This window comes from Mesoplodon mirus (genome assembly GCF_964341445.2).
Source record: "Mesoplodon mirus genome assembly, chromosome: 8".
Classification (NCBI taxonomy): Eukaryota; Metazoa; Chordata; class Mammalia; order Artiodactyla; family Ziphiidae; genus Mesoplodon; species Mesoplodon mirus.
The window spans coordinates 27,584,508-27,599,908 of record NC_138984.1 but is presented as its reverse complement, the minus strand read 5'-3'; the positions used below and the strand labels follow the sequence as shown (position 1 = coordinate 27,599,908).

The 15,401-nt window shown below is 40.0% G+C and overlaps 1 protein-coding gene across 5 annotated transcripts in view; it reads left to right on the top strand.

The window, feature by feature from the left end:
- Positions 1-379: 379 nt before the first annotated feature.
- UNC80 (unc-80 homolog, NALCN channel complex subunit) overlaps positions 380-15,401 on the top strand; it is a gene marked incomplete at both ends in the record, with an annotated part of 247,919 nt that continues 232,897 nt past the window's right edge. For all 5 annotated transcript variants that reach the window (XM_082630607.1, XM_082630605.1, XM_082630604.1 and 2 more), the window contains 5 exons: positions 380-471; positions 1,424-1,472; positions 4,167-4,323; positions 5,259-5,560; positions 14,031-14,154. In XM_082630607.1, the coding sequence (XP_082486733.1) occupies positions 380-471; positions 1,424-1,472; positions 4,167-4,323; positions 5,259-5,560; positions 14,031-14,154 (724 nt within the window). The remainder of the gene's footprint in view (positions 472-1,423; positions 1,473-4,166; positions 4,324-5,258; positions 5,561-14,030; positions 14,155-15,401) is intronic.

Here is a 15,401-nt window from a genome sequence, read left to right as displayed (position 1 = left end):
CGCGCGGTGCCGAGCTGGGACCCTTTTGGCCATCCCAGGGCTGCGCAACAACCTGACCCCTGTCCGGCGCGGGCCGCTGTCCACAGTGGGAGGTGCTGAAAGCAAGGAGAGGGCGCGGGGGCGGCGAGGCGGACAGCTTCTCCGAGCGCCTCCGTCCGCGCTCCTCGGTTCCTCCAGCCCTCCCCTCCTCCCGCAGCCATGTTCCACGCGCGGGGAGGGGCTGGGGAAGGGGAGAGGGACGGGGGATCAGGGCGGAGAGCGTCTGCTCTGCCTCAGGGAAGGAGGGGATGAGAGTTGGGGAGAGCAGCGGGAGGAAGCGGCGGCGGCTAGCGAGAAGCCAGCGCTGGGTCCTGCAGTGGAACTCCCAGGAGCCACCATCATGGTGAAGAGGAAGAGCTCCGAGGGCCAAGAGCCAGACAGCGGCCGCGGCATCCCCCTGCCCATCCAGACCTTCCTGTGGCGGCAAACCAGGTGAGGGGCGCAGAGGGCGCACCGCGGGCCGCCCTGGGCTGGGAGCGCTCCTGGGGCCGCCTGGGTCGTCGTCGTCGCTGCTGCCGCTGCCGCCGAGGCCGCGCCACAGCCTGCAGCTCCCTCTCTGGGGCTGGAAATCGAGCCTTCTGCACCCGCGTAAAAACACGCATTTAAAAAATATTTCAGTGAAGTTTGACGGCAAGCAGGTTGGCAGCTGTAGAATAAATATATGCATTATTTAGGGTATGAGAGGGCAGAGAGCCTAGGGAGAGGGGGCGGGGGATTAGGTAAGATAATTATGACTGGTTGTGCTCCTGTGTCCAATTCCCCCTCCATCTCCTGCTGTAATTCCAGCCCGGTGACCTGTTGTTTTTCCAGCTTCTGTTTGTTGAATGTCTGCTATGCCCACTTGTTAACCATTTTTGCTCGGATTCAGCTAGTGTAATCTTCCTGGTTAAAGCCTCTGAGAAGAATCATTTTTGATAAGAATTTTTTTTCTTGGAAGAACCTGAAACCTATTTCCATAAACAGGAAACAAGGTTTCCATTATTATTATTATTAATTATTATTATTTTAGAGATTTATCAGATAAGAAATTAGATTGTGAAAAATCATATGCCACAAGCTGTGTTCAGTTTTCAGTTTTTGAAATGACGGTACACATGAGTAATGCAACGCTTCTGACCATTGGTGATTTAGAATCCGATTAGGTAAAAAGTCTTCAGAATAAGACTGGATACAGAAAACGTAGAAATCCTCAGCTTTTTCATATATGTAATCACACATATAAAAGCAAATGTCGTCAGCTGTTTAATACCCGCTCTTTAACAAGCCATAGGGAGGCGTGAAATTTGTTTCATAGCACTGTCTTATTCGTTGAAAATATGTCAGAAGGATGCTCTAATAATAATTTTACTTGTGTTTAAAACAATTATTTCTATTAATTTTTCAGTGCATTTTTGAGGCCTAAACTGGGGAAGCAATATGAAGCCTCTTGTGTGGTATGTGATATTCACCATTTAATGACTATTTGCATATATTGTGTGGTAATTTGAAAGAAAGAATTTAAATTGTACTGTATATATTAATTCACTCAGAAAATATTGTTGAGCACCTACTATGTGCCAGGCACAAGTTCTAGATGATGAGATAGAGCAATAATCAAAACAAATATAGAGTTTGCATTCTACTGGGAGGGGGATAGGCCACTCATAAATGAGTAAAATACATAGCCAGCCAGGTGGTGATATGCGCTATGGAGAAAAATTAAGCAAGAAAGGGCATTAAGGAGCACTAGGGTGGAGATTTCATGTTAGAAGTAGCGGATAGATAAGGTTTGCCTGCTAACGTGACCCTTGGACAAAGATTTGAAGGAAGGGAGGGAGAAATAGCTGAGGGCAGAGCAGAGGGAAAGCAAGTCTAAAGGCCCTAAGTGGGGAGGGGTAGAGCAGTAGAAGAGAGTGTGGAAAGATAACAGAATGAGGACAAGTGTAATAAGTCAAATCCTTAATCAACAAAATCAAAACAGTTATATAGTGGAAGCTCATAAAATGAGAGCCTATGACCTACTCAAAGTAATATGCAATTCTGAACTTTTATGTCTTCCATTTTTTGTGCAAGTCTGAAATGGACGATATGAAATAATTATGAAAATAATGCTATTAATATTTATGCAAAATACAGTGCACTTGTCCTGAGATTCTAAGGGAATCCCATGACTTACAGATTGTCTTTTTACAAATTGAGAGGATGCAAAAACGTGAAGCAAAATTAAAATGGGCTTTTCAAAGACTTCATTAAAACTTGGAGCTCACATAAAGGTCTTTACACTGCATATATTATAACCTAAAAGTTGAAACCTACTCATTTGGATATTGCCATGATATTTGCAAATGACTTGATAGATGACAAATGACCTTCTACTAAGGAGTTCTGAAATGTGTTAGGGCCACACACTATTATGGAAGCCAATTGGAAAATTAAACACCTCTCCCCATACACACACATACGTGCACAGCACACGCTCAAATAAGAATTTTTTTCTGTTGCATTTCCTGCCCTTCAAAATTGTCATAGATATTTTTTTAAATCTAACTAACTTTTTAATAAGGACCTTTTAATGGGATTTGTTGTACTTAGCTCAAGTTAAAGTAATTTGACACCTGAAATCTCTGAGCCTTCCTCAAATCATGCTTACAGTTATACTAGCTTAAAATAACCCTGCTTTTCTGTTCTTGGCAAAGATATGTCTGACATTTTAATGTTGTCTCACGATATCAAGTAAGTCCCATTCATAGATACAGATAGATAGATAGAGAGTGATGTAAGCATAGAAAACTTCCAGGGTTTAAAATTACAAAAAGTTATATTAGTAACATTTAAGATGAAAATGGCATTAAGTACCTAAAGCTTCCTGAGATTATAAAATATATAACTCATCCTCTGAAAGTATATTCATCAAAACTGTATAAATTCTTTATAATCTTTTAATGTCTAACATACTCACCCTTTACTTAATGAATACTTAGATACCTGAGGGCTGAGGAATTTAAAAGTATTTGGATCTGCCTTTATCTGGTTTCTTTAAGAAAACCCCAAAGACTACATCTCTGATTGAGCTCCTTGCCAAACCTCAGCATGCCTTTCATTATGAAGGTGAATGTATTTTCTTTTCTTGAATCAAAGGTAAATAGCTTTCTTTGGAGAATCTCTGTATTAAGCCATATTTTTTCTCAGATATCCTAATAATTCCAGTAACACAGTTTGAGCACTTGGGACTGGTATTATGACCACTCGGGGAGAACACAGTTCTCTAGACCATTTGGGACATCAAGTAGCAAGCAGGTTCTGTTCATACAAGTCAAATGTTTATTAAATTTATTCTGATATTTGGTAGCTGCACTTTCCCCAACACCTTATAGTAATATCCTCCTCCACCTTCAAAGAGAAAAAACAACTCAGTAGGTCAACTTGTTCTGGGGCTTGGGGGTGGGGTGCTTCACTTGCTGAAAGTATCCTTGGCCAGGATAGAAGATTTAATAAACCACCAAAGCAAAAATGGCTTATTTCCCTCCTCCCTCCCTCCTTTCTTCTTTGCCTCCTTTTCTCTCTTTATTCAACAGTTAGATGAACAATCTTTATGGTTCTTGGTATTATGTAAGGAGTGTCCTGTGCCAGATCATTGCTAGGGACATGGAATAGCTCAGAGACCCCAAAATCAGATCTCTTGAAACAGTTGGATCTTATTTAACACTTGTTGCCCATTCACATAAATTCTGTACCCGAAGACACTTTCACAAAAGACATTTCACCTTGGACTGCAGTTGTGATAGCTCCTTTCAATGACCCAGCATCATTTTTATAAAATATTACATCCAGAACCTTCATACAGCTAAATGTGTTGTTGTACTCTTTTTGATGGGAGATTATTTTGGTGGAAATAAAAATCATTTAATAATTCAAGCCACATACTTTGGATCAAAAACGTGAAAATGGGTAGATAATAGGAAATTATCACTGACTCATTTCATGTCAACGTATACAATGAAATGCAACCTGAGGGCACTCTAAAGGATGTGGTCTAGTGATACGTATCTTTTTTGGGTATACAGTACCGTGTCGTCTATTTTTTCACCCATCAGAATCTCTAATTTCTTATTTTACTTTTTTTTTGTTGTTGTTGTTGTTATCTACAGTCCTTTGAACGAGTGTTGGTAGAAAATAAGCTGCATGGCCTCTCTCCGGCCCTCTCTGAAGCCATCCAGAGCATTTCCAGATGGGAACTGGTACAAGCTGCTTTGCCTCATGTCCTGCACTGCACTGCAACTCTGCTGTCAAACAGAAACAAGCTAGGTTGGTGCTCCTACATTCCTTCTTCATGACATACCATTGTCCTCACTCATGGTAACTCATAGTAACACCCACAATAACAACCTGTATAACTGACTATTTTTCCAGGCACTGGGCACACATTCTCATTTAATTCTGACAAAATCTCCCTCACGTTGGCGTCATTGTTATCTCCATTTTACCAATGAGGGAACTCGCTCTCTTTCTTTTAACTTTTTAACTTTACAAGAATATGTGAATGTGTTCTCCTTTTAAACATTAGAATGTTATAGAGAAGCTAAAGACTCTCTCTCACCTGTTCAAGATGAGTTCTAATCAGAGTTGTCCCTTTGTCCTCCCAGCGCCTAAAGCAGCCACCTTCATGAATTTGTCATATTCCCCTCCAGATCTCTTCCCAACTTCGTGGTATTATGTGTATGTGTGCATGCATGCACATACATATTATTTTTCTTGTTTAGATTATTTTGCAGATTGCTTTTCCCACATGGCATTATGTCCTAGCCATCTGCCCCAAGATCTTCTCCATCCAGTTCCTTCCCCTCATTTGGGTCTCTTCTCAAATGTTACCTTTAGAGAGGGGCCTTTCCTAATCACACTGTCTAAAATGGAGTAGCTGTTATCCTCAAAGCCCATACTCTTAACTACTGTGCTGCTTATTTGGGAATATATGTGGGTATCTGACTGAAGAGATGTGATGCATGCAGTTTCTTGCCCTGTGTCAGCATATCATTCTGCAGGGATTGCAGCCAGTTAGAAAGTCCCAAAGCAAGAGTGAACCCTTTCAGCAGTGGCTGTAAGTGGTGTAGAGAAATGCTAGTTTCTCCCAGGAAATCAAGCCACAGAACAAAGCAAGGATGTTCTTCCCATACCCAAGGTTGACACCCGTTGTTCTGGTCACAGAGTTTGCCTTAACCTAGCTGTGTTGTTGTCCCATGCAGGCCACCAGGATAAACTGGGTGTCGCTGAGACAAAACTCCTTCATACCCTGCACTGGATGCTCCTGGAGGCCCCCCAGGACTGCAACAGCGAGCGTTCTGGGGGCACAGACCGAGGCTCCAGCTGGGGTGGCAGCAGCAGTGCTTTCATCCACCAGGTTGAAAACCAGGGTTCTCCAGGGCAGCCTTGCCAAAACAATTCCAATGATGAAGAAGAAAACAACCGACGGAAGATCTTCCAGAACTCCATGGCTACTGTGGAGCTCTTTGTGTTTCTGTTTGCTCCGCTGGTACACAGGATCAAGGTAAGCAGGAAGCTGGTGAGGGCTAAGGGGAACTAGAAGTCAGATGAGGGTTTGCTTCAAATGGTATTTCTGTATTTGGCATCCATGTCTTTGTGTGATCTTATAGCAAGAGCCAAGACATGGAGAGCTTTGTTTTTATTCTAAACTGTTGAACGTTATTTCAAAACCACAATTGTCCTACTCAAAAGTCTTCAATGGTTCTCCATCTGCCCCAAGATAATACCCAATATATTAAACGTGGCATATAGAGTCAACTGTGATCTGGGGCTTAAATCCTGACTTAACTGATGAATTGCCAATCCCTGCTGGCCACCTCATGATCCAGTTCTGGGAGCCCTGTGAACCATTCCCTGAATATGCCCTTGCTGTTTGCTCTGCCCCCCTTTCCCTCCTCTGTTCCTTTCATGGTTCTTCAAACTCCAACTTTAGTGTCATCATTTGCATGAAGCTTTTCCTCTGACCTTCCCCATGTAGGTTTAGTCACCATCTCCTTTGAATTTCTACAGTATGTTGTAGCTACTTCTATTATAATGCAAGATCTGGAACAGAAGTTTTTACTGTGGACTTTTTGATATTTTGGTATACAGTCTAAGAATTGCTTTTCAAAATACTTTTAAATGCATAAAGTACAAAACATAGTATTACATGGAAACAAATTGTATTAAAATACAATTCTGTACATATACCCCTTGGATCTGAAAGAGACAATATTATTTTAAATCATAGTGCTACCACTTTCTAGCTGTGTGATCTTGTTGATATTACTTAACCTCTGGGATCCTCCATTGCATAAAATCGTGGATATTCAAACACAGGGTGAATATATATGAAGACATAATGCATGGAAAGTACATAGAAAAAAAATCAAGTACATGGAAAGAAATCAAGAACTATTTGTTACTTCTGTGAATGAATAAATTACAATATTCCATCTAAGTGCTCGGATAAGAGATAAGAAGGAATTAATATGCTCAACTGTTCTTTAATAGAATATTAGGATCTTAATCTGATTGACTCTGTTCCATGGCTGGTAGGACTAGAATTGAAACTACCTGTAAATCCCCAAAATGCTTCTCATGCACTAGCCACATTGTCTATCAAAATTATCAAAAGATATTAAATGTTAAATTAAATTGCTGCTTTAAAAGCATTACACTTTCTATTTTTAAAAGTCTTTGATAAAGGTTATACTTAATGGGAAGCATTACTTTAACTGAGATGGTCCCCCTGACCTGTGGGATCTGCAGGATCTGGCTCATGCCCCGCTACCTGGCCTCATCTCCCTCCATCTCACTGGCCTCTCTCTTGTTCACTAAGTTGCAGGCTCCCCAGAGACTTATCATCAAACTCAACACATTTGTTTTTGCTTTCAGGCCTTTGCACTGGTTTTTCCTTCTATCTGAAACATTTACTGCCACCTTCCACCCTAGATTTTCACATGGCCATGTTCTTTTCATCAATTTACTCACAACTCAAGTGTTACCAACTCAAAGTATTTCCCTGGTTACTTTAGTGCCACTAGGACATGACTCTACATTTTTTGTTGTTTCCTTCTTAGCACCTCTCAGTACCTGAAATTATTTTATGTGTTTGTTTACATGTTTGTTGCCCATCACCCCCACCAGAACAGAGGTTCTCGAGCAAAGGGACACTGCCTGTCCAGGTCACAACCCTATCTGATAGTGTCTAGAATAGTGTCTGGCATATATGAGGCAATCAATAAATATGTAATGACTGTCACTAAATAAACCCAAGTTATTATCAGAAGCTGATCCTGATGCTAAAAGTAGCAATTATATGTAGGTACATAGTCCCCAAAACAGAAAGGGCAAGAAAGAAAGCTCCTTAAAAAAAAAAAAAAAAAGATAGTCTGTAACATGTCTATTTGTAGAGAGAGATCCTCTGGATTAAAAGATGTGAAAGGGGGGCTTCCCTGGTGGCGCAGTGGTTGAGAGACTGCCTGCCGATGCAGGGGACATGGGTTCGTGCCCCGGTCTGGGAAGATCCCACATGCCGCAGAGCGGCTGGGCTCGTGAGCCATGTCCGCTGAGCCTGCGCATCTGGAGCCTGTGCTCCGCAACGGGAGAGGCCACAACAGTGAGAGGCCTGTGTACCGCAAAAAAAAAAAAAAAAAATGTGGAAGTATAGGAGTGGCTGGAATGGCTATAATTTTATTTGAAAACATGTTGAGAGTCCAAGATTTGGAAACAGATAGGCCTGTGTTAGAATCCAGTGCTTGCTGCTTCCTATTCTATGTAGGAAAGACATCGAGCAATTAACTTCTTTAAGCCTCAGTTTTCTCAAGTATAAATTGAACATAAGAATAATTTTATGGAACATTGTGAGGATTAAACAAATTAAAGTGCTCAACCTGACGCACAAAAAGGCATTAACAAATGGTAGTTTTTAGTGTTGGCATTTTATCGCTATTGACATTATGGATTATTAGTAGAAGGGGAGCCAGATCTTCCTTCAGGGGAGACCACACAGATAGTGAGGAAAGCTGGCTCAGCATCCCCAAGTTTTACCTATGGCCTGGGATTGGGGTATTTATAAGGAAGTAAAACAATGCCTATGAAACACTGTACAGCAATTAATACATAGTATTGTAACAATTACTGTTGGCTATTATTACTAGTATTATTGTTTTATCATTTTATTATTGCTATGAGAGAAATATTGTTCTAGATGCCATAGGGAACAAAAAATATTAATGAGTCAATAAATTTCACCACAAGGCTTTTTTCATCTGAGCAAGGGCTTTGCTTTTATCAGTGTAGTGAGGAATGAACAGTCCCTTGATCAGGGTTTCTTAATCTTGGCACCATTGGCATTTGGGGCCAGATAATTCTTTGTCCTGTGCTTTGTAGGATATTTACTGACATCTCTGGCTTCTACCCACTAGATGCCAGTAGTACCTCCTTCCTCCGAACTGTTACAACCACAAATGATTCTAGACATTGACAGATGTCTTTAAGGGGTGGGGAGGGGTGAGAGTGCTCCTGATTGAGATCCACTGACCTAGATCTTTTATTTGCCTGCTAGTTATCAGGCCCTACCGTCCTTCTCCGTACTGTACCCATGTCCACTTCTCCTCACCAGCACCTTTAATGGCCTTTTCTCCCTGTTCTTCCTTTGCATTTGTCCTTCAGAACTCCAGCCCCAGATCAAGACCGAAAGCCACCTCTTCTATCCCAGCCCCAGAGATCTGTGTGCTCCTGGGGTAAAACCAGACGACAGTCCAGCCTGTTGTTTCTACAAATTGTGGTCTCAAGCTCTGTGTGCCGCCCCCCTTGTCAGTCCTTGTCTTGATTCCCTCGAGTCCCCACTCTGTGCTCACATAGACAGTGTTTTACGTTGAGGCTTTTACAGGACATAGTACTGAGGAGGCATGAAGGGCTGAAATCCAGCCTAGGCGTGAGCCTGCGCCTCCACTTCCACCCCTCCTCAATCCCTTCCACGTGCTCTGCTTTCCTCTATTAGGTAACAGAAGTTTTCACGTATCATTTCTAATTCTTACAAACACCCACAGGAAGGTGGATATCTTTGTCTTCATTTTACCAAAGAGGAAACTGAGGTCCAGAGAGGTAATAATCAAGCTCATTAAGTAACCGAGGTGGGATTCAAACCCAATTCCATCTGACTTTCTACAAAACTATACTGTTTCTTTTGTTTCTGTGCTGGAACTCTTCTCATCAAGGTCATGAACAACCTTGAGCTATTGAACCTAATCTTTATTTTGCTGTCTTCATTTCACTAAAATTTAGCTGCATTTGAACTTACAATCCTTTCTTCTTGAAGTTTTTTATTCCTTTGGTAGCACCACACTCTGCTAGTTCTCCTTGCATCCCTGGCTATTTCTGCTCTATCTCCTTTGAGAGCTCATCTTCTTTGCCTGCTCCTCTAACATTGTGGTTCTCCAGGGATGCAACCTAGACCCTTTGCACTTCTCACTTTGTCTTCTCTTTGGAGACCTCCTCTCCTGCTTCATTTACCATTTGTATCCTAATAGGCTGAGGTCACCTAATTTTATATGTCTAAAGTAGTCTCCTTTCCTAACCTTTAGACCAACTTGTCAACTAGCTTCTCCAGATAGATAATCTAAGGGCATTTCAGATTTCCCCTGGAATGAACCATTGTCCTGATGTTCTGTATTTCAGGTGATGGACCCATTCATATAAATTCAAAACCTAGGCGCTTCCTTTGATTACTCCTTCATCCTTACCTACACATTCCACTAATCACAGATTTCTACTCATTTTGTCTCTTAAATATTTCTCAAATTTACCTAATTTTCTTCATCCCTATTATCCTCCTTAACCCAAGATTTCATCGTCCATTGCTTGGGCCTCTTACTTGGACCACTTTCTAACTGGATTTACAGTCTCATGGCTTGTCTCATAAAATCCAACCTCAACACCAAAGTGATCTCTCTAAAATGCAGATCTGAACATATCACTAACACACTTAAAGTAATTTGTTGATTTCTTATTATACAGAGGATGAAACTCTAGCTCTCCAGTGTGGTAAATGGGACCTCCATGACCTGCATGGTTACCTCTCCTGCCTATGAGCTCCAAATGCTTGGAGTCTCCCTAAAAACATAACATGCTTTGTTCCAGGCCTATTTCATGCCAGTCATGTCACCTGGAATACCCTCCTACCCTACCCTTCTGCCTAGAAAATTCTTACTCATCATTTATGACTTCACTCCAGATCTATCCTCCCTCCTTCTCTATCTCTATAATATATTAGACATATTTTTATTATTATTTTTAGCTTCTTATTATCATTATCTCTTTATCTGTCCATCTCTTCTACTAGATTCCAGATGGTTTGAGAATAGGAATTATCATTGTATCTTGGGTAGCTAATATAGTGTCTGTGTTTTGTAGGCATTTAATTGATATTTATTGAATGAATTAGTTTACTAATTAGCAAATAATCTAAGTGACTCATCCTTTTGTAAGACAGTGTATAATTCAATGCATTTTTATGCTTTTACAACTAGCTCAAATATTTTACATGAAATCAATAATCTGAAAATTCTGTCAAATATATTATTAAATGATGAACATTTGTTACAACTAAGGAATCTACATTAAGTGTGCTGCCAACATTTTCTTGATTTGAGCCTAATCATTTATTCCTTCCATAAATATTTACTGAGTGCCTACTACATGCTAGGCACTGTTCAGAGTGCTGGAGAAACAGCAGGGGATAAAACAAAATCCAAGCCCTCAAGGAGATTTTTATAAAATTCGTATGTCTGAAGTAAACAATTTTAAAACAGAATTTAAAATAATAGTTGTTTAAGTAGATGTCTCTAAGCTACTAGTAAACACATTTAGAATTGCTTCATGTCATCATGGAAACAGGCTTTCATTGCAAGCAACATTGTGGAAATGTTGATTCTTTGAATTTTTACACCTTCTGGTTTTTCTCAGAACCTTTCTAGACCACCCACCCCACAGCTGTTTGAATGATAGAGTACCTTCTCCAACTTCAGAGTTTCTGTTCATGTGTGCATAGGTGTATATATCCCACTGGGTGGCCCATGAAAGGGGATTCTATAAGAGGAATTAGTGACCCAGAGTTTATCCATTCATCCAACTTAAGAGGACTTACAAAGGAGCATATCAACATAAGAACTGGCCATCCGTTCTGCAGGTGTTCAGGTCTAAAGAATGATCAGATTTATTTGGTGTTATTTGGAGACTGTAACATATGCTCAATTAATCAACAATTATGTATTGATGTTCAAGGAAAAATGCACAGAAGGAGAACTCAACTTGTCTTCAAGAAATATACAGTCTAGTTGGGGGTATATCAAACAAAACAAAATGATGACAGTAACTGTCACTGAGTGGATAGAACAGAGTTTAAAGGCCAGGATGTCAGTTTAAGAGAGTCCACTTCCTGTTGCAATGTCCATTGGAGTTTTATTTGTGCCAAGATTACTTAGAAGAAATGTGGAAAAGGACCAATCTCTTAAACTAAGAAATTGTCAAAAACAGATAATTGTGATTTAGCATTCTGCATTTCTGGAGACAGATCTGATATACTTTGCACATGGTTAATTCCCTGATTGCTGGATCTAATACCACACATGATACCATGCAGACTTCCCCATGTCCATTTCAAGGGAAAGCGGTTGCTTTCCCCTTAACTTCGGATCTGTCTATCTAGTTGTTTACTCAGTATATCTAGTTGAATGTCTAACAGGCCTCTCAAACTTAACACGTCTAAAACTAGGCTCCTGATATCGCAAACCTGTTCCTCCTTTATCTTGCCCATCTTTATCAGTGGCAAAGCCAAAAAATCTTTGACATCTCTTTTTCCTACACTCTACCTCTAGTCAATTAACAAATTCTATAAACTGTATCTTCAAAATGTATCCAGAATCTACAGCTTCTCATTTTGCCCTCTACTAATACCCTAGTCTAATGATCTTTCACCTAGTTGATAATAATAGCTCCCTAGTCTCTTTCCTCCCTTGCCCTTTCTCAAACTATTCTCAATAGCCTGAGTGATCCTCAAAACATACATCGAGTCATGTCATTCCACTATTCAAAACCCTCCAGTGACTTCTTATGTTACTCAGTAATCGAAGTCCTTACTATGACGTATCAGGCCCTATATTATTTGGAATTCGAAAACGTCTCCAATCTTATTTTTTCCTACTCTTCTGTCATTCACTTGACTCCAGGCCTGCAGTTCTTGGCTGTTTCTTGACACACAAGATATACTTAGGACCTTTGCACTTGCTGATCCCTTTTCACAAAATGCTTTTTCTGGAAATATCTACTTGGCAACTCCTTCATTCATTCAGATCCTTATTCAAAAGTCACCTGCACAAGAAGGGCTTCCCTGGCCTTCCTGTCTAAAACATCAGCACCTTGTCTTATACTTCCCTTTCCCTGCTTTACTTCTCCTTTGCACTGGAGAGCAGGGATTTTTGTATGCTTTGTTCACTGTTGTATCCCAGAACCTAGAATAGGACCAGGTACACAGTAGGTGGTCTATAAATATTTGTAGAATGAAAGTGGCATGAATTTGACCAAATGCTTTTCCAATACTGACACTAGATGCTTTTCCTTCATGGGTACTGCTGTGGTGCCAGGATCTTGGCCTATAGCTTACAGAAGAGTCCCCTATTTACCAACATGGAGATGTATTCAGGGATTTCATCTAGCCTTTCCAGTTGAAGCTTCCTTTGAGCTACATTGATTCACCATTTGCAGAATAATTTTTTTTCCTTTTTTTCAATTTCTTTCCAGCTCTCCTCCTCTAGATCAGTGATTTTCAACCATAGCTACACATGAGAGTCACCAGGGGCAACTCAAGAAAACCTCACAGCAATTCTAATTTAATTGGTCTGGTTAGGGGAGGAAGCAGGACCTGGGCCTCCTAGGTTTTAAAAGCTCCCCAGGTGATTATAATATACAAGCCAGGTTGCAAATCACCACCCTGTGAATTCCTGGTCTCACTTATGTTCATTAATCTGCAGTCACTCTCTCTGCTTCCATCTCTACATTGTTTTGAGAGGCCGAGGTGTTGAAAATGTAACCTCAGAATGTCATACATTTGTACTTATACAATTGCATTTTAAACATCTCAGCCACTCAAAATGATGTAATGATGAAGCAGAGAATGTACTCCCTGGAAGAGACCTTCAATTGTAGATAACCGTATGAGTATGGGTTGTAAAGTAAGTACAATTCAGCAAGTACCTGAAGTATCATGAACCCAATTCCTAATGCTGTATTTAGCATTGTGATGATGACAGGGGCTGTGGCTACATCACTGCCCTCAGGGAATTAAAGATTGTTGAGAAGGCAACAATATAAAATAACATGCTAAGAAGGGTCTAACTATATGTTCCTGATTCCATGAAATGCAAGAATAAAAGACTGGAGAATAGAAAGTCAAAATAGCATCTGAGGATATTGCCTTATGAGGGAGAAAGAAGGACAATTAAATCATTAAGAAGAATAATAACAATAACCACAAGTAAAGAGATCTGCCAAGACCCTTGAAATAAAAAGGCCTCAATCATTGCTAACAGAAAACAATAATTGTGTGTTTCATGCCCAAAGCTGCATCTTAATTAATTATTCATTTTGCCTAAAGCAGACCACGGTGATTTCTATCGTAATTATGATGATAATTTAAGGCTATTGGTTTACCGTAGAAACACTCATCAGAGTGATGAAGGAAGGTCTTGAAAATCAGCCTACATTGAAAATAATCGTGTGAATGATGTTCTTTTTTATACAATTTTAGAAGGTTACTTTCCATTTATAGTTATTACAAAATATTGGCTATATTCCCCATGTTGTACAATACATCCTTGAGCCTATCTTACACCCAATAGTTTGTGCCACAAACTATTGGGTGAATGATGTTAACCATTGCATTGACTGGTCTCTTCAGCCAGTTCTTGGATATAGATCTTCTCTTCTCCCAGGAATCTGACCTCACGTTCCGACTGGCGAGTGGGCTTGTTATATGGCAGCCCATGTGGGAGCACAGACAGCCCGAAGTCTCTGGCTTCACAGCACTGGTGAAACCCATCAGGAGCATCATTACAGGTTTGTGACTCAGACACCCAGTGGGACAGTGTCAGCATCCGTAGGAGTGAGGGCGATGGGATGATTTGCTCTTAAGAAACCAAGAGGAAGAAAACTTCAGGGAGTTATCTAGGTGCCCCAGGTACAGGGCTCATTTACATGATGAGAAACTCTAAACCAGGAGCACATGCTGCTGAGTTGTATGACTTTGGGTAAGTCATTTAAACTTCCTGTGCCTGTGTTTCCTCAACTGTAAAATAGGGTAGGGGTCAAAACACAGTATTACAAGTACTTACAGGGTTGTTATGAGGAATAAATGAGTTAATATATGTAACATTACTTAGAAGAATGCCAGGCACATAATAAGTGAATAAGTGGTAGCTGTTATTATTTCATCATTATGGTAGATGGAGTAGCAGCTCCTTAACGATCTCGCCTTAGTGGGTTGTTTTTTTTTTTTTTATCAAGGCATTTCACTACAGGAATTGTCCAATGCAATAGTCCTACTGTCGAATGGTAGAAAGAGTACAACATGATAGCTTGAAAAGTGCCTGAAAAGTTCATGCTCCACCCCAGATCTATCTCTTACCATGTATGTAACCTAACCTCCCTGAGCATTTCTATTTCTTTAAAATGGAGATAAAAATACCACCTTATATGGCTTCATAGTGAGGAGTCAATGAGAATGCATATAAAGTGCCCATTTTATAGAGTACTTAATTACATACTTCTATTCCCAGCCCAGCTTTTAGCATCAGTAACAAAATTTAAAAAGAGATAAATTATGTGGGAAACCTACAGAAGTGTGTGTGTGTGTGTGTGTGTGTATACACACACTGAAGTATATACAGAAGTATATATATGTATACATATATACATATATATAGTTAACTTTATAAGGTTTCTCTGCAGACAGGGGAGGATTATGAATGGAAAAGAGCTTTGTAAAGGGAGGGAAACCATAAACAATTTCTTACATGCTTTATTTTCCCCTATAACTTAACACAAACTTGCAAGGATCATAGCATGTTAAGGAATTTTGTAAACTAAGGAGTTGCATAGTATTCATATACGTAATAAGATGCTTATAGTGACAAATCATGCCTATTATAGCCATTCAAAAGATGAAAATTTTCATACAGTAAAAGTAGACTAATCCCTCAATTTACATGTATATAATCCATTAACTATTGAAATAAATTGTAAATTAAAGAGTAACAGTCTATCATAATATTTAGATATCAAGGAACTAAGTAAAGATGCCATAG